A 25,805-nucleotide genomic window follows, 5' to 3' on the forward strand; every position below is an offset into this window, starting at 1 on the left:
AAAGGATGGATGGAGTTAAGGTGGGCATATGGATGGATAAATGAATGAATGGGTAAACAAACGGATGGATAAAGTTTAGGTGGGCATATGGATGGATGAAGTTTAGGTGGCATATGAATGGATGGAGTTTAGTTGAGCATGGACATTTATTGATAGATTTATGGATGGATGGACAAATGGATGGATGGATGGATAAAGGAAAACTGAAGATCTGTTCCTTGCCTGATTCTTGCGGTAGTCTTGTTGGGAATGGCGTAATATCCTGTAACACAGCTGCAGCATGTACTTAAATGCAGCATTGCACTGGTTGCCCAGATCTTCCAACTTCGGCATGGGTGACTCCTTAATGTCGGAACACGGGGCTTTCAGAATGCCAAAAATCTGCAAACATTAAAAGAATGTACAGAAATCTACAATGAAATCTATAACTCTTATAGAAACAAGTTGAGTAGGTAGCACTGTAAAAGGACACAATAAATTGCTGTTGGAGCAAACCTGTGCAAGGATGTTTTGCTCTCTCATGAGTTTCTGTCTCTCTCTGTTTGGGTTTGAGATCACCACTGACAGCACTTCCTGGCCATTATTTGGCACATCGCACACAAAGAAAATCAGATCCTCCAACAGCTTAATGGTAAACCTGAAAATAACACAAGAAAAGAAAGACTGGTTTGCATAATGAGCTACTTTTTAAGAATCAATTGCTTATGGAGGTGCAACCAAACATCTAGATATATACCAGAACATCCATCCTAACCCATTTAACATGAGCATGATGCATACCTGCGTTCATTTGCTGCAGGGAAGTTGCTGATCCCCAATATATGCACAAACTGCTCCAGAACCTTGTTGGCATCATTGGCAAAGTCCAAGTCTCTGACCTCTGACAGGGGGACAGAATTAATGGAGAATGCCTCCTTGTCCTCCTTCATTTGGCAGGTTCCGATCTGTTAGAATACACAGAGAAAGAATATGAGCGTTAATTGAGGGAACCTAAAACTTTCTTCATTAAAGGTTTAGAGGAAGTAAGCAAAGGTGACCTTGAGCATAACGGGTCGTTCCTCCTCAACATCAATGGGAATGTTGGTGCTGGTCACCCAGGTGTTTGTGCACAGGTTCCTGAGTCTCACATACGAGTTCCTGGAAAAGAAAATAACACTTATTTAGTCAGCCAGTAAGGCCGTGTCCCAAATGCCATTTTTGGAACACGTCTTAAGTTACAGTCTACAGAATTCTTCATTCATCAGTTGATCAAGTTAAATAAATAAATGTAAATGCTCAATATGGTTTTCATGTATGAAGGGTATCGTTTGTGTAAAGGAATTAACCTGGGCACCAGGCAGTCAGCCCGCTGTAAAGTAGTAGCATCCAGTTCAAAGAGAGAGGCGATGTCGTTGCCGTGGGGCACTGCGACAAGGATGTAGGGGATTTTTTCAGTCTGCCACTTCTTTTTAGAGTACAAAGAGTCGGTCTCAGTCTGATGTTTGAACAGAGAGACATGGGAAGGTCCCATTAGTGGGTAGAGACCCAGATAAGACAATGCAAGCACCACAAAGACATGAACATTTTCAAAACCACTGAAATATTGTCACACCATTTTTGTTGTTTTGTATAAACATGCTCAAGGTGGATGATTGTGGATCATGATTAAACACATGAGAAAGACCAAGCGTGTCAGACAGACCAACACTTTTAGCAGTCAGACTACTTTTCTAGGTGGATGATTTTGGGTTTGCATTACCAGCGTAATTCCTGTAAGTGGATTTTTTTGTAAACAGTCCCTATCTGGTATTCTTGAGCTTCTCTTGTGATAGTAACCAGATATATTGACTTTACATGGTCATGACAGGAGTCAAAATGTTAGATAAAATTTTGCACATAGCAAGCGATTTTATTAAACTAGTCTCATGTTAGCAAGTATAATGTTTAAGTTACAAAGAGCAATTTCTAGTTGAACATTTAAATATATATATATATATATATATATATATATATAAATCAATTCACTGAAAAACACACAGAGGTCATTAACGGTATGTATTTTATGCAGGACTGTATTCTGTGGTACAGACGGTTTTCACCAAAGCTTTTCGATGGAGGGCTATTTGGAGAGCAGCATTATACATTCTCCTCTGCAGCTCCTGTGACTCACTCCTCCACTGAAGCAGACAGCACGTCTGCCTTTCTCTCATGGGGCACCCCCAGATTCAGACATTATGTAAGGACCCCCTCTGTGTGTATATGCGAGTGTGTGTGTCTGTGAAGCTGCTGAAGCAGAATACTAAGGTAACAGCGGAAAGGTGCAGAGAGAAATACAGACTCGAGAAAAAAGTCTTGGGAGAGTAGGAGGATGGGAGCTGCATGAGTCTTGCTGTTGCAGTGAGAGTGAGGGATAAAGGAGAGAAAAAGAGAGGGAGGGGAGAGGAAAGGGTTACGTAATAATAAAGTTGTGCAGGAGAGTTGTGTTCAGACCATGCGGTGAGATGCAATGCTGTGTAGCACAGCCAGAGCAGAGGGAGTCAGATACAAACCTTTATATAAAATTTATCTTTAAAGGGGTCATGAAATGGAGAATCAAATTTCCTTTACATTTAGACATATAAGAGGTAACTGTACTATAAAAACAAACTGTAAATTTCAGAACTCAAATCTTCTTCCCCAGTCTATAAAGAGCATTTATAGTTCCCACCCAGCTGAAGCGTTCTGAAATCTGTTTGTTCGTGACATTACAAAACATTGCTCATTTGAATTTATCACACCCTTGGCCCCGCCCACTGGCGCGCAGTTCAAGTCAACTATTCCTAACATAACACCTATGGGGACCCATCTCGACTATTTTTAATTGTTGGTGTATTTAAACAGGACGTCTTTGAAGATGGACATCTTAGACAATGGACGTCTTTGACCATTTTGGTATGTTTCTGTAATTTTACCATTCTTTGGACTATGAGGTGTTCATTTTTTTTCTGGCTCATGTCAGCATGTGCTTGTGATTATTTAAAATATGATTCAAGCTTTGCAAAGGAACAGTTATTGAAGGATGGGGCAGTTAAAACACTTCAAAAACATAAGTAAATAATTTAATTCATGAATATTTCAAATGTCATGACTGTTTGATAGTTTATGGTGCCCTGTGTTAACAGTCAAGCTTGAGATGAATCGTTTAATATATTCAGATGCAATGTGTTGGATGTGCGTTATGTGTAAACCCTGCGATTTTGCTTTATAATGTCAAGGTTCATTCTCTTCCGATCTAGTAGGAGGCACTTAGGCCAAAACAGAGCGTTTCAGATAGAGGGCCAAAAACAGGGTGGAAAATGATCATATATTACTAAATTGTGACTGTTTTGGTGCAAAAAAACTTTTATAACATTACCATTGGATCTCAGAGAAGATAATACAATTATTTTAAAAAAGCACTTCATAACCACTTTAAAGTAAAAGATTCTGTCATCATTTACTCACTCTTATGTTGTTTCAAACTCATATAACTTTCTTAAAAAAACAATTTTTTTTTTAAAGATCTTCATACATCTTTACGTCATATAATAGCGTGAACATTGAACAGTAAACTAAAATAAAAAAGTGAATAGTCACTGTGGGCTATCAAGTATAATAGTCAATACTTTAAAAAGTCGTGCACTATTTTTCAGGTCTTCTGAAGCCATACAATCACTTTGTGTGATGAACAGACAGAAATTTAAGTCGTTATTCACTCTCAAATGAATTATCAACTCATGTTTACAGCACAAATCAAATATGGCGACACGTCAATAAAATCAAACCTCACTGGTATAAAAAAAAGATGCAGTGAAAGTGAATGGTGACTGAGGCTAACATTCCACCTAACATGTCCTTTTGTGTTCCATGGAAGAAATATAGTCAAACAAGTTTTGAACAACAAGAAGTTGAGTAAATGATGTTATTGCACCGTTACTAGATTTTGGTATCTATGTTTTTATGTGTGCAGTCAACACAATAAATCAGTGGTTTTCAACCTTTTTTTGATGAACGCTATCACTCCCCACCCCCACTTCATTCCCTTACCCCATCAGTTATATTTTCTTACACTTAAACTAAAATATTTTAGCCTATTTTTTAGGATTTACGCATTTTTATTTAATCTGAAAAATAAAAAAAGAATACTGTATTTAAAATAGTGTATTTTGCATTTGCCCTTATGAAAATGTAAATATATATTTTTATTTTTATTTTTAACAGTGGTATTTGTAACAAGACCATGGTAAGCACATGGAAGAATGTATCTTCTTCACTACCGTGGTTAGATGTAACATGATTTCTATAAAACAAATTATGGTATTTTTGCAATTACAAACATTAGGCCTACTCTAAACATATGTAAAAACAATACAAAATATAAACATTTAAAAGTTGTAACAAAAATTTATTATATTCCCTTGCTCCCCTAATTTAGCCTATGACAAATTTAATAGAGCTGAATTAGTGATATGATAATATGTATTATGAATCTTTTTCTTCCTATAGTACAATAAGTGGTACTATAGTAAATTCAAGGGTGGTCATGTAGAATTCTGTGCCAAATTAAAATGGTTTCCGCATCTCGGCCGTGCTTCTCACTGATTCTCGCAGCGCTGCAATGATCAGAGGTGTGCGTTTAAGAGCTCGAGACTGGGGGGGCCTGGGAAGCTCAGCAAGTAAAGACACTGACTACCACACCTGGAGTCTTAAGTTTGAATCCAGGGCATGCTGAGTGTCTCCAGTCCGGCTTCCTAAGCAACCGATTGGCCCGGTTGCTAGGGTGGTTAGAGTCACGTTGGTTTAACCTCCTCGTGGTCGCTATAATGTGGTTCTCCCTCTCGGTGGGGCACGTGGCGAGTTGTGCGTGGATGCTGCAGAGAATAGCGTGAACCTCCACACACGCTAGGTAACGTGCACAACAAGACACGTGATAAGATGCACGGATTGATTGTCTCAGAAGTGGAGGCAACTGAGATACGTACTACGTCACCACGAGGACCTAGAGTGCATTGGGAATTGGGCATACCAAATTGGGAAGAAAAGAGAAAGAAGAAAAAACACATAGACCGATCTATGAGTAAAAACGCACCTGCTTTGCACTCATACTACTTTGTCCATTGAGCCGTATCCACCTACAGAGCCATACAGGTGCGTTAGCGGAGTTTATGACGCTGGCTATTTGACGCTGTAAAACAGATACTTCAGATGCGTCGCTACACTTCAGAATCAGATGAACCATGGTACAAATGCATACCAATCCATATAATGGAGTCTAGATAAACATTTTAATGTAAACAGGAACTTGATGATAGATTTGATTAACATGACTGATAAACTCCCCCCATTTGTAACCTAAAGCCCCCTTCTCAGCTAATTTGCTCTCAGCACCCCCTGGCATCCTTTGAACGCCCACTGGGGGGCAGTACCACCCCGTTGAGAACCCCTGCAATAAATGAAGAAGCTGATCGCCTAAATTCGTAAAAACTCAAATCGGCATTTCTCACTGAATTCTGAGCCTTTTCTATAAGGCGCCTTACTAGACAAAAGTGAAGTGAATCTATGACTGATCCCACAGATTTAGTCTGTCTTACAGATACATTGGTCTCTCTCATGCGTTGGCGCTGTTTCAACTCCACTATACATGTACTGTATGGCATCATGTAGTACTGTAGTTAGCAATCCCCAGCCCTAATGAATAGAACATCATTGTGATTGTATTAAGATGTGAATTAAGCTATTACTAGGCCCACACAGAATCTGTGGACTTTTACACATTTTATATGCTGATTGTAAGGGAAAATCTGTGGCGTTCTGAAGACTGAATTTAAAGGAATAGTTCACCCAAAAATTATAATTCTCTCATCTTTTACTCACCCTTATGCCATCTCAAACTCGTATGACTTAATTCCATTTGCGGAACAAAAAATATATTTTGATGGAGAAATTATGTCTGTTATCCATACAGTGCGAGTGAATGGTGATCAAACTTTCAAGCTCAAAAAAGCACATAGGCAGCATAAAAGTAATCCATAAGACTCCAGTGGTTTAATCCATGTCTTCTGAAGCGAGCCAATCGGATTTGGTTGAGAACAGACCAAAATATAACCGTTTCTCTTGACATCAGCAGTCTCCCTGACGATCATGATTTCAAGCTCAATTACACTTCCTCGTGCCATCTAGCGCTGTGTGCATGCGTCAAGCACTAGGTAATGTAATCAAGCTTGAAATCCTTGATCGTGCCACTGGTCTCTTATGGATTACTTTTATGCTGACTTTATCTCCTTTTTGGAGCTTGAACGTTTGGTCACCATTCACTTGCATTGTATGGACAAACATACACCATATCTATATTCAAATATCTTTGTGTTCTGTGGAAAACAGAAAGTCATACGGCTTTGAGATGACGTAAGGGTGAGTAAATGATTAGACAATTATAATTTTTGGGTGAACTATTCCTTTAAATATGGCAAAATGTGTTAATCAGAGCTGAAAATCCTATAAAGCAAAAAAAAAAAAAAAAAAAAAAGTAATAAACAAACATGCAAGGTGGTGGGTGACTGTGGAATCCTGTGAGTCCAGGCTCTGTGCATTCTGACATTTAAATGTTTTGCTCTGCTTAGGCTGTCATCTGCAGTAAGTTAGGTCTGACTTACCTCATTTTTGTCGACACAATTATCTTTAAAATCAGGATTCACCTGAAACAGAACCAAAAATGTTTACAAAACCCTTACGACATACATGCACACACACAAAGGCTCATTTATTCAGCATTTTTTATCTAAGACAATAACCCTTCTGTCTGTCCTGTTCACAGTGAATCACTGTGACAATAACATTGAGAAGACTGCCACCTGCAGCCCATTTTCTATGCTCTCAATACAAGTTGTCTCAACACTTTAAATATATTAATACATCCCCCCCAGAGGACAAATGTACTGTATTGCTTAGAGGTTGCTATCTTATTGCGCTGGAGACTTAAAGGAGTTCACAGTTAAGTTGCGGCCCCGTATTATATGTGTGCATTTAAATATAATTTAGATATTTGGAAATAATGAAATAAAAACAGAAACAAATTAGAATACAGTAATATGACATACAGTAAGAGTGCGGAATTCAAAATAATGTGGAAATTTCATACTGGAATAACTTGATGAGAAATATGAGATTACATTTACGATTTGGCTTTCTTAAAGGCCTAAAATACACCACTGCCGATACTTTGTGACATTCTTCTGCTATCAAAATTCAGATATGGGCTATTAATGACAGCAGTCAGGGTCTGTGTTGTTTAATTTCAGGGTCAGTTGAGCAAATAAACCACTAGAGTGACAGGCTGGTGAGTGTACTGTTCTAGGAAATGCTGCTGTTGGGGGAATTCATGTGTAGCATGCAAATAAATGTAAACCACAGCCATTCATACAAACCACACTGTGTCAAACCGTATCTTTAACCATGACAGTTACACAAGCATGGGGGAAGAGGCAAACAGGTTGAGAGTCGGTGGACAGCAAAGATTGCACAAAAGGAATGTACAGCACCTCTGCCGCAAGGTAATTTCCTGTGGCGAGATGTTTAAAGCGAAATAGGCTGTTCCATTGGCCAGATCCTCCTCTGCAGGGGTCATAGTGTACCACCTAAAGCACATGGCACAGGGTGAGAGACTTCTGTACAGCATGACATTGACAACATTTTAAAGTTAGGACAGATATCACAAAATCCCTGTATTTTTAGACTCTGCAGCCATGCTAAAAATGTTATGATACACTTTATTCGATTATGTATAAGTTGTACTTTGTCCTAGATACATTTTAGTAAAGGTGAGATATACTCAAGATCAGATGAGAAAATTAAGATTTTAGTATACAGCAGCTCCAAAAAGAATTTGGACACTTAAAATGTATGAATGTCATTTATTTAAAAGATAGCACAAGCACACTTTTCAAGCAAAACATTTCACAAAAAGATGCTTATGTTTTAAATGATAAAAAAATAGATGTACTTGATCAAAAAAGTATTTAGACATTTTTTGTTTGTCAGACTTAGCGGAACATGTCCATAGTTTAGACTCTGTAGTACAAAACTACACCCGTGTGAACTTGAGGGGAACTGACTTCAATAAAAATGACTTCAGACATCAGTTGCTTGAAAGTAATAGCAAAAAAAAAAAAAATAGACAGAAAAGTAAAGATAGTTCTTAAGTGCACTCACTAATTTTTTTTTTAAGTACTGTAAGTCGAAGTACTGTATGTTTTAAGTACTGTATGTAGCATCCACACCAAGAGGCCTGGATGCTACATCATTCAAACACAGTAGTTTTCAGTTATCAATGCCATTTTAGAAATTCACTATGCACAGTAAACCCGGATTAATTTAATCCATGAATGAAAATGTCCAATAACAGGGCTGTACTGAGATTAAGCAAGTAGTATTCAGCTGGTCATGTGATGCTAACATGGCTGCCCCAATGAAGCATCCCTGCTCCATGTAGAATAAAAGAGCTTTTATAAGGTTACTGATATAACTGAACTCTTCATCTCAAATAAGTGGTCACCTTCCATTTCTTTAGAAGTAAAATTTTTTAAATGAGGAAAAACATTACTGAGCGCACCTTTAAAACAGCTTCAGCATCATTAAATATTAGCATTATATTCATTCAGTATGGCCAGATGGGAACTAGCTCCCCGAGCGGAGCCTGTTTTTTTTTTTTTTTTTCCCTCTCCATTAACTATTAACTAATCTTATGGAGTTTTGGGTTCCTTGCCACAGTCGCCTTTGGCTTGCTCACTGGGGACCTATAGACAAATTATTTTTTAAAGCATGATTTTCAATCACATTTTTCATTTCAACTGCTCAATGAAGACTTTAAAACATTGCAGCATAATTTTCTGTGTGCTACACAAATAAATCTGACTTGACATTTATTTGCAGATGCCACTCTTCTGCTACTTTGTTATCTAATGCAATAAAATTCATACATTTTTAAGTGTGACTTACTGTAAGTGTCTGAATACTTTTTAGGACCACTGTATAAATGTCAAATACTTTTCCTTCTTCGTATAGTACTATACCTCCACTTCCCAGAGAGCTTTTGAACTGGTGGCGGAAGTTGCTGATTGGCGGAGAGTGGTGCGCAAGAAGACGTACTGTTGTTTCTTGTATTCATCACAAGTCAGAAACTTCTCTTGCTCGGCATGAAACAACCTCACCACATCGCCCTGAGACCAAGAGAGAGACCGATTATAAACCCACAGTCAATATCAAAAAAACTAAATCAACACATCAATGCCCATATAACAGAGTCAAACTGGAGACTCACCCCTTTTAAGACATCATCTCTGTATTCACTGAATTTCATGAAGAGAGTGACCTTCCAACTAGTGTTGCAGTTCAAAGCATTAACCTGGCAAACCATAAAGTATAAAACACATACTGCAATCTTTATTACTTCTTACAAGGAAACATTTAAAGGACAAGTTCACCCAGAAATGAAAATTCTGTCACCACTTCCTCACCCTCATGACGTTCTAAGCCAATATGACTTTCATTCTTCCGTGGTACACATGAGGAGAAATTTTAGAATGATGATTCTGTTATGTTCCCATGTAATGTAACTGAATGGTGACTGAGGCTAACATTCTGCCTAACATCTCCTTTTGTGTTCCATGGAAGAAAAAGTCATACTGGTTTGGAACAATATGAGGATGAGAAAATTGTAGAATTTTACATTTTGAGTAAACTATTGCCTTTAAGAAATGTTCAGGTCTTGACATATTTATGTCTAAATTAGCAGGGCACACAATGACACTGAAAATCTTGCAAGATTAATTAATACAAAACTTCAAAACTTGTTGCACTGTGTGATCTCATTAGCAGCAATAGTGAAAAATGCAGCTGGTGTCTGACCTCTTTGCAGCCACGGTTATCCAGGAGTTCAATGTTGCTTGCGTGAAGGGGCTGCCCTGCGTTTACAGGCATCAGAACCACTTTGTCTCCAACCACCACCTAAAGACAAACAAATACACAACACTGCATTCCTGTGGTTGAATTTCTTATGAACTTTCTGTTGTTGCTTCCTTTTTAACAACAAAACAAATAGAATGTCACAGTATCTTTGGAAAATGGTGTTAACAAATACTTAAACTTAGGGTAAAAACATCCACCTTGCGTCAAATGCAAGCAAAAATGGTCTTTGTTGAGTCAATAAAAGTTACTCTCAAGTTGGCCGGTAACTTTATAAGGAACTGCAATATTATAATTATCTGAACCTGACTGATGTCAGTGACGTGAGCAATTCAGAGACATATACAATGGCAAGATAATGCATGTGAACCCTTTGGAACTAGCTGGTTTTCTGCATTAATTGGTAATAAAATGTGATCTCATCTTCATCAAAGTCCCAAGTATAGACAAACACAATGTGCTTAAGCTAACAACACACAAACAATTATAATCTTTCATGTCTTTATTGAACTCATGCTTTTTATAAGCCAAAGTAGCTCTAACCCTCACCTCCAATCTTGTTTCATTAATTGGATGCCAGGTTTGCCAACTCCTGACTCTAATTAGCTTTTGTTGACATCATTAGCATAGGGATTCATATTCTTTTTCCAACCTACACTGCGAATGTTTGAATGATGTATTCAATATGTACAATAACAATACAATAATTTGTGCATTATTAGTTCAAACAGATTGTGTTTGTTCATTATTGTAACTTAGATGAAGATCAAACCAGATTTTAAGAATTTATACATAAATGCCAGGTAATTCCAAAGTGTTCACATACTTTTTATTGCCATTGTACACTACTAAATCTGCTAAAGAAAGCATCTGTCACAAATCGTTTGTCTTCTAACAACTTTTTTCCCCTCAATGGAAAATGTATAAGCAGTGGATGACGGAAGTTTTTTTTACGTTTGACCAAGACTGGTTAATCTCATTTATGATGCTGCGAGTAACACAATGACCTGCGCTGTTTGTCACAAATATGCAAGAAACAAATAAATGGCATTTTCATAGGAGAATAAGAATACTTCCGAAAAAATACAGTTTCATGGCCAATGTAATGCAATATTCAGTCCTCCAATAAATCCTTTCCCACTTAGGACCCCGAAACAATTTAATTTGCTGAAAGGAGTTTATTTAGATATTATTTCTGGTGCTTTACAGTAAATCCTGAAAACAAACAACAACATGAAAATATATCAATTAATGTTGTGTAAGCTATATGACATAAAACATGATAAACCCAAAGCAACAAAAGGTCAAATTAACCTTTTCTCCTAGTATTCTCAGTTAGCATGCTAACCGATTAGCCTGCTAAGCTAACATTCCATCATGCATTCCCTACGGTTAACAAGATTATCAATTATCCTAAGTTAACATATTCAGCGCATGTACATGTAATTATATCAAAATGTTGAATTTAGTGTTATATGTTAAATAGATATGTAAATAGCCTGCTATTTTTTTGTGAGGAATTAGTAACAAACACTCCTGATCAGGCATTGCAAACAACTACGTAAGGGGACTGAATATTGCACAACACCGGAAATAAATATAAATGGCTGATAAATGTTCTCACTTCACCCGGTATTGGCAGGTGGGGCAAAAAGTTAATTTTGGATCCTGTATATACTCTTTTTCATGACTATTACATTTGGTTTAAAGAGCAGATCAGTCTATACTAGAGATAAGGTGATGGCTAATTATTCATCAAAATACACAGCAAACATCTAATTTCCATTGCATGCTGAAGAGAAACTGTCAAATCACAATGTGTAAAGAACATGTGAGTGGAGTGTGTTTATATAAGGTTCTCTCTCTGTACACAATGTAAAATCAATGGGAAAAAAATAGTGACAATCAGACCTCAACCCATTAATGTGAACAGGCAAATAAATCACTGATCCGAGCCACCCACAGGCTGTTTGAATCATATTTGATTATTATCTCAGGCTTGGATGGCAAAAATCAGGAAAAGTTCTGAGTAACATCTACAAGTGAATGTGGTTCTGTAGCGGGCGGTTAGAGTTGCAGGTTACATGCATGTTTGCATGCTGCATACTTCTCTCTGTGCATTAACACACACACACTCACACAAACACACTACTTGCTCCAAACAGTTTATATACCTTCAACTTTTGGTTGCTGAGATGAAAACAAAAAGGAAACACCAGATGAGTTAACCCAACAAAGGAATTAGGTTAATATTAATAATAATAGGAATTAGGTATATTTATTAGGTTAATATCATGATGAGATGTGATTGGCTGCTACAAAAATCACACTTAAAAAAAGGGTATCTTCATAAAACACTGATGAAGACAGAACCTAAATATTGTGATTCTTCCTCTTGTATTTTTTGTGTTAATGGAGTGATGCCTACATTGTCGCCTTCACTGCGAAGCTTCCAGAAAGGCTGGATGTAGAACCAGGAGCCCTCGTTTCCTGAGGGGTCCAGAGACACACGCATGGCGTTCTTCTCAAGCAGGGCAGGTAGACGCTTATTCACTGTCAGGTACTTATTACTCTTTATGTGTAGAAGCTGAAATATAGGGAAAATGTGTTAAATAAAAATACCTTCTAGATGTATATGGACTCAGAAAAGACAGCAGAAACAAGAAAACCCTGATATTATTGCCAGTTTTGCCGAGGGACTTAAATGAAATGTTTTAATAGAAAACTATAAGCGTTTCCAAGGAGGAACTAGTCCCTGAATTTGCCAAACTTTGTGAGGCATATGGCATCAAATCTTTGAAAGATATTCCAGAGTTTTGTCTGAGACGCTTAGTAGCAAGTACAGAACAACTGGACAAAATAAGCTGAGTTGCAGACCAGACTTCATGCAGATAGTCAAACATGTGGCTATTTGATACTAATTTCACCACAACATTTTAATCTAGTTATTTTTTTGCTAATGCCAAGATTCAACATACGGCAAGAGTAAAAGGCGCTTTGGGTCAAACAAGTTGGTTATAAAGTTTAAAGCCATTGCTTTTGAGAAAGCTCTTAGAAAAACCTTGGTTGAAGGGACTAGTCCAACAGTCTTCTCTTCATATCAATGCTGGAGCCATACATCACACAAGCTGTCAGGGGCCACTTTGGCCCTTGAGCAGTGCACTACAACCTTGGTAACAGTTTAAAAACAAACAGAACGTTCTAGATGTCTAGCCAAAAGTATAAGAAAAACAAACTTTTGCTGATAAGAAGTTTGACTGTACCTGTATAACTTGACTGTATTTGACAACTTCTCCCAGCAACTTTTTGTTTTCCGTGTCATTTTGCTTTTGCTCCAGTTCTGCTGCATGCTGCATATGTAGTAAAGAGGACAGTGAGTTACCAATACAATATGAAGAAGTAATATTGTATATCATAAAAATCTTTACGACTTTAAACAATGAATAGTCCTCCCAAAAATGAAAGTGATTGGTGACTGAGGTTGTCAGTCCCTCACCTTCTGCCTAGCATCTCTTTTTGTTTTCAGTGGAAGAAAAATGTAATCATTTTGAAACAAGATGAGGGTGAGTAAATTATGACAGAATTTTAATTTTTAAGTGAACTATCCCTTTAAGATGCATATCCACTATCTGCATGCAATTTCATAAGGGTACCTGTAATTTCTTAAACAGATCTCCCTGCGTGTTATTCCCATGTTTCCCCTGTTTTGCCTTCCAGAATTGTCTCTGTGCAGAGTACCTATTCATGGGACACACTTTGAAGAAGCAATCTGAAGAACACAAAATATGACATTTCTATTAGCTGCAGAAGCTCTCCTGATAAATACAGAATGATTGGCCTAACAGCTCCTTTGCTTTTACAAAGACCCAATAAATAAGGAAAATGGTAAGCTTGTCTCAGTGTAGCTATTAAATCCAAGCGACTGCATCATTTTAATTGATGGGTTGTCTCTTTTGAGTCAAATAAAAAGGCAGCACTGACTGTCATTTAATTTTTTAGCAAATCAAATAGCTATTTTTATTTTCCCTCAAGGCCACTGTGAGCAAACAAAGTAGTCTGGAGAAGACAAACTCAAATACACTTCTGCAAATATCCTTTTTGTTGAGATGACAACCAAGCAAATCCAAAAGTGTCAAAGTTTATTTGCCAACATAACTGAAGGACAGATATGATACAGCAATCTTTTATGGTGTCACTAAAATGTGGCTTTTCCTGTTTGAAAGTATTTGATTTCAGATCCAGACTCGTCTTTTGAGAAATCAGCCATAACAAATACTGGAGTCAAGAAAGGTAAAACACGTAAAATTTAATGAGACCTCTCACTTAGAATTAAGTACTCTGGTTAAATTGATATGGATATTTCATGAATCCCTGCATAAATAAAGTATACCCTTGTGTATACTCTGTCCTTATTATGTGAATTAATACACTTTAAATAGTTTTAATGCAAAAGCAAATTTATAAAAATTATTTCAACTTGTCCCTCAGTTTATAAAAATCAAGCAAAAAATTTGTTTCCAATACTGCACTTACAATGGAAGTCTAAGTGTCAAGGCATTGCACTAAGATAAACATTAAAATTTTAACATATTTATTTAGAATTCCTAACAAAAAATGGTTTTTGTTTAGTTTTTCAAACCAAGCGATGATTCGAAATTATTATCTATGGTTATCGACAGCATGCCACAGATTCTGTTGATAAAGCTTAACTTGTTTTGATCCTGGAGCATTCCTTTAAAATCTTGGAAAATAATCTGTTCTTCAAAATAAATCATTCAACAGTAAAATTGACAGTACACTTCAGAGAGAACAGTGTTTACAAAGACTTAGTGTACAATTCTAGTCATTAGACAACAGGTAGCCATCCTGCTGAGATCTCACTATAAAAACTAAGGACGTGGGGCCTGACAGACTGTTTGGCCTTGGAGAATAGCAAAGAATGAGTGTGTAGGAGGCTGTTGAAGCTTGTGCGCCAAATAATTAATCTGTAGCCGAGCAGGTGTAAAGAAACACAAACACAGGAAATGTTACATATTTCTTAATCTCCATAACAACAGTCTACTAACTGATAATAGTCCAAATAAGCCTTTTTAGTGATGAAATGTTTCGGTTAGACTCACCTCTGAATTTTTTCGGCGGGTTTGTGAGATCTCCCGCCTCAGGTTGCACCACACATCTGTCATCCACCAACCTGCAGGCAAAATGCCATAGTTATTTGCATTTGCACTGAAAATTAATGCACCAAACCAGAGTTCATAAACAAAATTCAAATCAAATCTTACACATCAGAGTTTTCTCTAGTATATACCTGATCTAAGTCTATCATCATTACTGGCATTCATAACTGAAGCTCCAGTGTGGATGATGACTTCTCTAAAAGATATCTTCACAAATGTTTCTTTGCATATTAGTGAAATTATTAGGGTGCAAGCTTGTTAGATACCCAGTGAATTGAACAGGCTAAACTAAGCCAGAAAGTACACAGTAGGGTACAGATGAAATAGGCAACTACAAAAATACAACACTTGATCATGTAAAAGAAAGAAAAACAATGTCAACTGATATTTATATAATAGTCGTAACACTTCAATTCATGTTCTATTATGAAAAGGGTTAGAATAAAGGCACAAGAATAAAGACAAACCAGGCTCATCAGGATATATCAAAGCAAATAAAGTTCTTTCTCATAAAAGGGCTTGACTAAAAATGCTTATAATCCTAAATCAACAAACTATTCAACTCATTTTTCAATACAGACCATGTTTGCCCACTCTACGGTCAATCCAAAACCAGTCTAATTTAATTACACACTATAGCCCTATCCAGAGACTGTCATTACACAGAGTGAGGTGGCAAGAGCAAAATGTTGAAACGTTTCTAAACATGATTTTGGTTAGTTTCCTACACTGTTAAAGATTTTCTCGTCAAAAAACAGTAAAGAACTGGCAGCAGCGTTGCCAGCAAGTTACTGTAAAATTAATGGTGTCTTGCTGTTGCTGAAATTAACAGCTAGATACTGTTTTTACAGCTACAGTATACAACTGTAATTTAGCAACATATAGCTGTCAAATTACATACTATCTACTGTTGTAGAAATTAACAGCTATGTTCCCAGCATGCACTGCGGCATGAAGAAATTACTTCGATTTTTCACTATTTACTGGTTTATTTTGATGTTGTTTTTGTTTTAGTCTAAGTTACTTGTATTTTAATGTTCAGCTTTTACTTTTTTACATAAAAGTATGTTTGTTACTTGTCACCACTGTTGCGTTTTGTATGCCGAGAGTTGATTTCTGTGTGTGTCTTGACAACAACGAGTTATGCTGTAAGTTTATCAAAAACATGAAACACTCAATTTGTTGATATCATTTTGTTGAAATATCCTTTACCGTTTTTGCTTTTATGTTTTTATGTGTAATGCATCACTATTGCCACATATAGTGCCATTTGCAAGGTAGGATCAGATATTCAGTCTGACCTTAGGTTTTGTCTTCCAAGTAGCACAGTGCAACAACTTGTGTTTTACTTATACATAAATTGACTGGCTGGAAGAACATAATATAATAATAAAGAAGGTCCAAGGTGCCAGCTCAAGCGATCACTAATCACCATAATGGTGACTTCAAACAAAACACAACTATTCATATCAAAACAACAAAACTACATAAAACTAAGACTTCTATTAAGTCTGAATAAAAACTTTTGTACATGTTTGTTTTTTTTGTTTTTTAGCCCCAATGCATTGCGAAAGCATACATACTTATTCAAGCGCAAAGGCTTATGGGTATTTCACCATTATAACCCACAATGCAGTGCTATACTGTTATTTTACTGTGTACAGGTTGTTGTTGCTGTTTTTCATAAAAAATACACTGTTCAATCCTGGCAAAATTGTACATTTAATATGTACATTGCTTCAAAGGTTAATTTTTTTTTTTATTTGACTTCTCATTAGACAGACAAGTGAAGGCTGATGTGAGATGATAAAGAACAGAGGAGTTGGTCAGAAACATCATGAACACTAACCATGTGCCACAAACTAACATTTTCATGGGGGGTTAAAATATACGTTTCAAAATGTCACTATAGCTTTCACTATAGATGATATCATGATTTTAAATGTTCATTTTCCCATAATGCCTTGCATAGAACAGCTATTTACCGTAAAACTAGTCACTTACCTGTGAGCCTGCTCTTGATCTCCCAGAATGCAACATTTATAACAGCAAACTACTGTATTTAAAAATCACAGTACATTGCTGTAGGAATTTGGCCATAAATTTACAGCATAAAGCCTTATGTTGTCATTACTGGAAATATCAAGTTTTCTTAATTAAACATTACTTTAAATATCAAGTTTTGGGCTCATAACTCAAATATCGAAGTTCCTTGAACTTATTTTTTTTTTTAAATCCATAGACTTAAGATTTTAAGTGTTAATAACTCAAACTATGTGGTATTTAATTACAGGTGCATCTCAATAAATTAGAATGTCGTGGAAAAGTTCATTTATTTCAGTAATTCAACTCAAATTGTGAAACTCGTGTATTAAATAAATTCAATGCACACAGACTGAAGTAGTTTAAGTCTTTGGTTCTTTTAATTGTGATGATTTTGGCTCACATTTAACAAAAACCCACCAATTCACTATCTCAAAAAATTAGAATATGGTGACATGCCAATCAGCTAATCAACTCAAAACACCTGCAAAGGTTTCCTGAGCCTTCAAAATGGTCTCTCAGTTTGGTTCACTAGGCTACACAATCATGGGGAAGACTGCTGATCTGACAGTTGTCCAGAAGACAATCATTGACACCCTTCACAAGGAGGGTAAGCCACAAACATTCATTGCCAAAGAAGCTGGCTGTTCACAGAGTGCTGTATCCAAGGATGTTAACAGAAAGTTGAGTGGAAGGAAAAAGTGTGGAAGAAAAAGATGCACAACCAACTGAGAGAACCGCAGCCTTATGAGGATTGTCAAGCAAAATCGATTCAAGAATTTGGGTGAACTTCACAAGAATGGACTGAGGCTGGGGTCAAGGCATCAAGAGCCACCACACACAGACGTGTCAAGGAATTTGGCTACAGTTGTCGTATTCCTCTTGTTAAGCCACTCCTGAACCACAGACAACATCAGAGGCGTCTTACCTGGGCTAAGGAGAAGAAGAACTGGACTGTTGCCCAGTGGTCCAAAGTCCTCTTTTAAGATGAGAGCAAGTTTTGTATTTCATTTGGAAACCAAGGTCCTAGAGTCTGGAGGAAGGGTGGAGAAGCTCGTAGCCCAAGTTGCTTGAAGTCCAGTGTTAAGTTTCCACAGTCTGTGATGATTTGGGGTGCAATGTCATCTGCTGGTGCTGGTCCATTGTGTTTTTTGAAAACCAAAGTCACTGCACCCGTTTACCAAGACATTTTGGAGCACTTCATGCTTCCTTCTGCTGACCAGCTTTTTAAAGATGCTGATTTCATTTTCCAGCAGGATTTGGCACCTGCCCACACTGCCAAAAGCACCAAAAGTTGGTTAAATGACCATGGTGTTGGTGTGCTTGACTGGCCAGTAAACTCACCAGACCTATTGTCAAGAGGAAAATGAGAAACAAGAGACCAAAAAATGCAGATGAGCTGAAGGCCACTGTCAAAGAAACCTGGGCTTCCATACCACCTCAGCAGTGCCACAAACTGATCACCTCCATGCCACGCCGAATTGAGGCAGTAATTAAAGCAAAAGGAGCCCCTACCAAGTATTGAGTACATATACAGTAAATGAACTTACTTTCCAGAAGGCCAACAATTCATTAAAAATGTTTTTGTTATTGGTCTTATGATGTATTCTAATTTTTTGAGATAGTGAATTGGTGGGTTTTTGTTAAATGTGAGCAAAATCATCACAATTAAAAGAACCAAAGACTTAAACTACTTCAGTCTGTGTGCATTGAATTTATTTAATAAACGAGTTTCACAATTTGAGTTGAATTACTGAAATAAATGAACTTTTCCACAACATTCTAATTTATTGAGATGCACCTGTATGTTTCTTTGGACAAAGGGAAAATACTGGGGTATTTAAATAGTTATTAAGAATTCATAGACGTTTTAGCTTTTTTGTGGTATTATTTATGTAGTTTTGTTGCAAATAGTTGGTTGGTGTGATGTCACCATTAGGGTGATCTGTGTCCCCTCTGGTCAAGTTGGACTCTGTTAACACTATCTCAGTTCTTTTGCATGTGCAACTGAAGTACAGGTGTCTATGCATTTCTGTAGAGAAATATGTTTATTTAATGACTGACCAAGAATCAGTTATAATCTTTTTTTAAGCTGTATTATTGTATGACCTAAATTTGAGTCCATTCAATTAAAATGATTAAGTAGAAACAACATTTAAATAGTAAATCTGAATTAAGTCTACTTGCTTCTAGTTACCTTAACTTAAATATTTAAATTCATTCTATATGATCACCAAGTCAAGTTTTGGAGACGCCATTTCTCAATTCAGTTGAGGGAACAAGTTTACTCAATCAATTGAGTTCAGTCAACTTATTACGGTTTTCAGTGTACTAACTACCAGAGATTTGAAGGCAATTTTACTTAAGTGCTCCTCCTCAAACAAAAAAGACCAAACTTCAGATAAAGACGGAAGCCACTGTTGTCTTAAGAGGCCTGATAAACGCACTAACACACAGGCTTCCCCCACTATTATAGTTAAAACTAAAAATAGGCTCCTACTTATCAAGAACTGCCCATGGTTTTTTTAACGATAGCACTTGTCTCAGCTTAGCTATCTTGTGAACACAGTTGTCAGTGAAACAATACTTTTTAGCAATAGAACGTGGAAGTTAACACAGTTAACCACTGTGTTAACTGACTTGAGGAACGAGGTCACTTACATGTGTGTAAAATAACATTGCTTTTATTTATGCATGAGAGAAACCTATCTAACCACTATTCATTTTTAGTAAAACTCAGAGCAAATCTTCCTTTGAAGTAATTGTATCAAGTTACACTGGACATTCAAACAAACAAACAATGCCAGAAGACACAAAGCAGTAAAGGGGATGAACGGAGTGGAATCAAACTGAGTATGCTGCCAGTAAACCGAATGGAAAGGGACATCACAATTCAAATCAATAAGATCAATACCAAAAAGTTTGTGCGGAAAATGTGAAGAAAATAAAAAGTCTGGTCTGCTTATAAAACATGAGAAGGCTACTGAGCTCTGAGGATGGAACAATTGATTAATTGCTAGAACGTCCACACAGTGCGTGAATGAAGTTCATTCAACTTAATCAAATTAACTTTGAAGCCATTAAGTAGTAAAGACCTTATTTGCAGGTCTAGAATGTCAAGTAACAGCAATTTGCCCTCTGATTGCCAAGTGTATGCTGCTCCCAGAACAGAAAATCAAAGTGATCTACGTAGCAAACACAAATATGGGGCTTTTCCACTGAACGGTACAGCTCAACTCGACTCTGCTCGCTTTTTGGGGGTTTTCCACTGTGGATAGTACCTGGTACCTGATACTTTTTTTAGTACCATCTCGGTTGAGGTTCCAAGTGAGCCGAGCTGATACTAAATGTGACCTCAAAACCCTGCAGATCACTGACTGGTCAGAGAGAATCGTCACTGGATTTGTGACACGGGACGTCAACCCACTAGTTTTAAAGTTAGCAACAGCGACAGCAATATCATGTTCATGTGACTTTTGAATCGTGCAAAGAAATGGCTGTGCGCAAAACCACGCCGTGGTCAATAAACAAGGTGCACACGTTCCTCTCGTTAGCGACGAACGAAATGACGCAAAACAAAAAAGCACACGGCTACCAACGGACCTACCAACAGTGTAGGGAAAAGTTAGAAAAGTGACTACAGAGCCATCAAGGACCACAACAGCCGGAGTGGTTCAAACAGAAGAAAGTGGAAGTGGTTCGACCAAATGGACGCCATCTATGGCAATAGACCGGTGAGCAATGGGAGGGAGAGTGCCCTGGACTTGGCATTGTTGGAGTCCAATGATGGAGGATGGTACGTTTTGTTACGTAAACTCTATATTCTGCTTGAAAGCTTCACTTTTTTTAGTTGACCAGCTACTGGAAAGCTTGCTTCTAAAACAACCAGGCCAATTTAACTGTTACACTTGTGAAAAATCACCATGCAACAACTGCTTTATGCAGCACAATGAGCTTGTAGCTAACAGCTAGCGGTCGTGTTACTGTTTATGGTCAGTAATGTTTGTGTCTCGTTTAAGATGTCACGGCAGTAGAGGCGGCGCAACTATGACGATCAGCCTATAATCCCACCCACGTTGAGGCGACACTAAACTGCAGTGGAAAAGCAAGCTCAGAAAAGTCGAGTCGAACTGTAACGTGCAGTAGAAAAGTGCCAATAGAGCCACTAAACGATTACAAAGCAAGTACTGCAAATGGGTATTTTCATAGTGACAGATTGTTTTATTGCTATAATTGGCAATGGTAGCAAACTTCCTTATCTTCCTGTGTATTTGTACAGGTGCATTAAACAAAGACATTAAGTACATTAATGGCATGTGTTGTGGAAAGGGGAGTGGAAAAACAGAACAAAGACAAATAGACTGGTTTCACATGCTCATAAATGAGTAACAAAGTGCTTCTCACTCTCAGTGTCACATAGCACTCTCCAAAAACACTTTAAACTCTTTGATGTCCAGCAATCTTCAAAGACATAATGAAGTACACTAGGTTAAACATGAACCAAATGCAAGCCTGGTCTGCAGTGTTCAAACAAGCAAATTATAGCTCAATTCCTCGATGACATGAGGTAAAGGAGTTAGAACTTGTTTAGGTCAAGTTCTCTCTGAAATAAGATGCCATTTGCATTTTGTATGCAACAGATTACGACTATGTCATATCAACCATAGCTTTTGCAGTACAGATTTACAATGAAACACCTACATTATTGTCCTTTTCACCACTAAAACAACACCTTAAAATGAATATTATGTGAAATCACAACCAATCAGGCCTTTTATCAATCTTTCCTCCACTGTGTTTTGATACCCTACCACAACATGTCCTTAGTACCCAAAAAGACAATGCCATTCTAATTTATGTTCATTTAACTTTTATTACATCTTTAAAGGCTGGAAAAAAGCGTTGTCTACCCAGATCATGGAACATTAGTACTGGATGAACAAGTGTGACGACATAACAAATCTAGATAAACTGGAACCTCAAGAGTGCACTCGAACACTGAAGCATGCAATCTGACAGCTCTCTTTGACGCTCCAAACGTGCTTATCTTAGAATCATAAAGCTCAAGGTAATGAGGCCAGAAACTCCAAAGTAACTAAATAGTTCAGTCATGGCATGCATTGCATGAGAACTGTCTGTAGTTGCAATTGATCTTAAGCAATGCCACAAATCACTTTAAAGATGAAACTTGTGAGCCAGAGAAGTGGCACAAATTGAGACCACAGTATTTTAAATGCTACAGAGCATATGGAAAGGCATTTGTTTTGCACACATTTCCAGCACCTTGACTGCTTGATGAGTCATTGCACAACAATGCAGAAGTGAATCAAGGCAACCTGAAATGTAGCGGGGTGATTTGACATCATGTGGTTGTATTCATTAAGAACAGAATTTTCAAGATCTGTTCCTAAACTAATAATAAATAGGACTGGGTAAAAATATTGATTTTCCGATGAATCACGATTTTCATTTGAACGATCTTGATATCGATCCTTAAATCCCAAGACTGATCTTTTCCTATATGCGCAACTCTCTACAATGCAAGGAAATCACTTGCGACTAAAATGTCTTTGATTAGCCACTGGCTGGTAAATGTTCAGATTTCACTCACCAGTGACTGAGTAGTATATTGACGAAGAAGTTCAGCATCCTTTCAATGTGTGTTGAGAGTAAAAGCTTAGTTTTAATTGCCCGTATAATGCGTCCAAAGGCGAGATTTGTCTATTTGTGACTTAATAATGTCTTTTTTAATACACTTTCTGATCTTTATAATCAATTGTTAATCAAAACATAAACATTTAATTTAAATCAAGAATAGCATGGATGAGGATAGGAACCATTCGTGCACTCTGTTGTTAAAGGTATAGCTCACCTAAAAATGAAAATTCTCTCATCATTTACTCACCCTCATGCCATCCCAGATGTGTATGACTTTCTTTCTTCAGCAGAACACAAATTAAGATTTTTTGAATAATATTTCAGCTCTGTAGGTCCATAAAATGTAAGTGAATGGGTGCCAAAATGTTGATGCTCCAAAAATCCCATAAAGACATTAGAAAAGTAATCAGTCTCCAGTGGTTAAATCCATGTCTTCAGAAGTAATATTATAGGTACGGTTGAGAAACAGATCAAGATTTAAGTCCATTTTTGCTAGAAATTCTTCTCCCTGCCCAGTAATGGGCATATGCATGAAGAATGTGAATCATCAAAAACATAAGAAGAAGAATGTGAAAGTTAAAGTGGAGATTAACTGAGCAGGGAGGAGAATATATAGTAAAAATTGACTAAAATATTTATCTGTTTCTCACCCACACCTATCAAAACGCTTCTGAAGACATGGATTTAACCACTGGAGTCTTATGGATTACCTTTATGCTGCCTTTATGTGCTTTTTGGAGCTTCACAATACCATGGTCACAAGACCAAAAGAGCTGAGAATTTCTTCTAAAAAACTTCATTTGTGTTCTGCTGAAGAGAGAATACACATCCGGGATGGCATAAGGGTGAGTAAATGATGAGAGAATTTTCATTTTTGGGTGAACTCTCCCTTTAATATGAGCTCATTTACAGGCGCTCTTTACAGAACTGCCGGTTTTCTTAAAGAGTCAGTACCAATTTTTAGCACCTGTTGTACAAATCAATGTAAACACTTAAACATAGTATAAATTATGCATTAAACCATAAACAAGTAAAAAAAAATAAAAATATGTAACAATATTCATTGATAAAATACATGGATTTTTAAAAAGCTAAAATGTACAAAACGATGAAAAATAAATAAAATATAATTTGTACAATTTCTATTTTTGTAATGTACATCGTTAGAATGTCCCCTGTATAATTAACATCATTAACTGGAAGAATATTTCTTTCATATTAAAGCAAAATGGACATTATAACTGAAACATACCCTTATGAATCAATACTGAATCGAAATCGAATCAAAAGCTTGTGAATCTGAATCGAATCTGGAAATCGGTGTTACCAGCCCTAATAATTAATTAATTAATTAATTAAAAACATTTACAGAATGCACTCTCAGAAGCAACACAATTAACTTTTAAAAAATTATTAAATTGTACACAAGCTGATTTACAGTTTGCTAAAGACTACATGCAGACAGACTTCTAGACAAACCACCATTAGAGAAGATCTTGCAACAGTGTTACACACGTTACAATATCCCATGCCAGCACACCAAAACATAGTAACTTGTAATTTAAAAACCAGACATTATTGGGTGAGTAACATGTTCTGGATTCCAACACCATTCATCAACATTTCAACTTCAATAAGGCCTGCATAGTTGTAGTAACTGTACTGTGGTTTGTAAACTAACAGCCGACTTTGCATTCCTGTCCAATGATTTGCATGCTTCTGAGGCAATGCTGTCACACTACACCTCTGGCCTGCTGTACTCAAATCACTTCCTAGTTCCACTCTACACACTACATCTGCCATTTGGAGGATTAAATATCTTTAATATTGTACTGTACTTCTAGTATTGAAATACTGCATTTCAGACTACAAGATCACACACATATAACTGAATGAAGTGTAAAACTCTGATGTTTACTCAACTTTAAGAATGTTTTGGTTGGCAACGTACCCTAAAGTGCTGATAAATCCATTGACAGTTCCCTCCGCATAAAGAGACACTATATCCCCAATGTGAAGGAAACTGGACCTGTGCTCCGACATGCCTGCAAATGTTACAGTTTTTGTTATGATACTTCAAGCCCTCTGATCCACCGCAATGTGTCCAGACGACTCAATGTCTCTATCAATCCACTTGTTTGAATGCGCGCACACTTTCTGCGCTTTGACAGTGACACATTTTAATCCAACCACCCGGAGGAGAGATATGCTGAGCCCGTAAGTTTTCAAAAGTGGTTTCTTCAACTGTCGCTTTTCTTCATGTTTTCTCGACTTCTTCCTGTGAGACAAACGAGGCTTTTTCTCACCAATATGCCACTTGGGTGGGTGGAGACTCGCTCTCCTATCCCGTGAAATCAAGGAAGTGATGCTGCTTGTCTTTAGTGCTGTGGTATGCAAGTCAAAAAGTGAGACGCAAGTTTAGTGTTTGCGCATTTGCGCAGTCATGCATGTTCATGAGTAGGTGGCGCAAACATCCATACCCTGCCACGTTTATTTTCTCTAAATAATATTGTGATTTTGGAAAAATATTGCATGCATTATTACCAGTCCTAAATTAATTGGCGATGTTATACTTGCACAAATCTATAATAAGCAGTTGACATTTCGACGTACATTTCGAACACTTTGTTAAATAAATAAAAATATATAGGCCTATTTATTTATTTATGTATTGTTAGGCCATGTGTTTTTGCAACTCAGTGAGAGGCCTGTTTTATTCTATTTAAACTTAAAAAGGATTTTGAGAAAATGTACGATTCTATGATTTTTAAGGTACATTACATTTTTATTTATTAGGCCATACCCACTCACTGAGAATTGTATTAGGAACAGGTGTACACCTACTTATTCATGCGATTTTCTAATCAGCCAATCATGTGGCAGCAGTGCAATGCATAAAATCATTCAGATATGGGTCAGGAGCTTCAGTTAATGTTCACATCAACCATCAGAATGGAGAAAAAATGTGAT

At 37.0% G+C, this 25,805-nt stretch overlaps 1 protein-coding gene across 3 annotated transcripts in view; it reads right to left on the reverse strand.

The window, feature by feature from the left end:
* Positions 1 to 25,157, reverse strand: part of LOC127456513 (inositol 1,4,5-trisphosphate receptor type 2-like) — a 116,529-nt gene extending 91,372 nt beyond the window's left edge. For all 3 annotated transcript variants that reach the window (XM_051725046.1, XM_051725044.1, XM_051725043.1), the window contains exons 1-15: positions 24,787 to 25,157; positions 15,078 to 15,148; positions 13,611 to 13,726; positions 13,221 to 13,307; positions 12,386 to 12,544; positions 9,901 to 9,999; positions 9,314 to 9,397; positions 9,066 to 9,212; positions 7,536 to 7,631; positions 6,651 to 6,692; positions 1,326 to 1,474; positions 1,038 to 1,137; positions 781 to 944; positions 496 to 637; positions 223 to 381 (exon numbers count right to left, since the gene is read on the reverse strand). In XM_051725046.1, the coding sequence (XP_051581006.1) occupies positions 223 to 381; positions 496 to 637; positions 781 to 944; positions 1,038 to 1,137; positions 1,326 to 1,474; positions 6,651 to 6,692; positions 7,536 to 7,631; positions 9,066 to 9,212; positions 9,314 to 9,397; positions 9,901 to 9,999; positions 12,386 to 12,544; positions 13,221 to 13,307; positions 13,611 to 13,726; positions 15,078 to 15,148; positions 24,787 to 24,878 (1,707 nt within the window). In that variant the 5' untranslated portion in view covers positions 24,879 to 25,157. The remainder of the gene's footprint in view (positions 1 to 222; positions 382 to 495; positions 638 to 780; positions 945 to 1,037; positions 1,138 to 1,325; positions 1,475 to 6,650; positions 6,693 to 7,535; positions 7,632 to 9,065; positions 9,213 to 9,313; positions 9,398 to 9,900; positions 10,000 to 12,385; positions 12,545 to 13,220; positions 13,308 to 13,610; positions 13,727 to 15,077; positions 15,149 to 24,786) is intronic.
* Between the last annotated feature and the right edge of the window lie 648 nt (positions 25,158 to 25,805).

Source organism: Myxocyprinus asiaticus, chromosome 18 (assembly GCF_019703515.2).
Source record: "Myxocyprinus asiaticus isolate MX2 ecotype Aquarium Trade chromosome 18, UBuf_Myxa_2, whole genome shotgun sequence".
In the NCBI taxonomy this organism is placed as follows: domain Eukaryota; kingdom Metazoa; phylum Chordata; class Actinopteri; order Cypriniformes; family Catostomidae; genus Myxocyprinus; species Myxocyprinus asiaticus.